General features: G+C 53.9%; 1 protein-coding gene across 1 annotated transcript in view; it reads left to right on the top strand.

The window, feature by feature from the left end:
- Positions 1 to 349, top strand: part of EMH_0017160 (uncharacterized protein) — a gene marked incomplete at both ends in the record, with an annotated part of 2,225 nt that overhangs the window by 1,455 nt on the left and 421 nt on the right. The window contains one exon of the mRNA XM_013500825.1: positions 15 to 219. Within this exon, the coding sequence (XP_013356279.1) occupies positions 15 to 219 (205 nt within the window). The remainder of the gene's footprint in view (positions 1 to 14; positions 220 to 349) is intronic.

Genomic DNA, 349 nt, shown 5'->3' with positions numbered 1-349 from the left:
AGCAGCAGCATCAGCATCAGCAGCAGCATCAGCAGCAGCATCAACAGCAACAACAACAAAACCAGCAGCAGCAGCAGCAACAAGAGCAGCAGCAGCATCAGCATCAGCAGCAGCAGCAGCAGCAGCAGCAGCAACAAGAGCAGCACCAGCAGCAGCATCAGCAGCAGCAGCAGCAGCAGGAGCATAAGAATAAGATTACCTTTTGTTGCTGTTTGGGGTGTAAGGAGGCGTGACAGGGCAGCACCCACAGATCCATCTGCAGCTCTTCTATAGCTCGACATACAGCTGAAACTTCACCGACCCCGCTGCAGAAGACAATGATTGCTGTCCCCTTCTGCTGCTGCTGCTT

Source organism: Eimeria mitis, genomic scaffold (genome assembly GCF_000499745.2).
Source record: "Eimeria mitis Houghton genomic scaffold, Emh_scaff591, whole genome shotgun sequence".
NCBI lineage: Eukaryota > Apicomplexa > Conoidasida > Eucoccidiorida > Eimeriidae > Eimeria > Eimeria mitis.
Note: the sequence above shows the minus strand (reverse complement) of the source record. Positions and strands in the feature narration are given on the sequence as shown.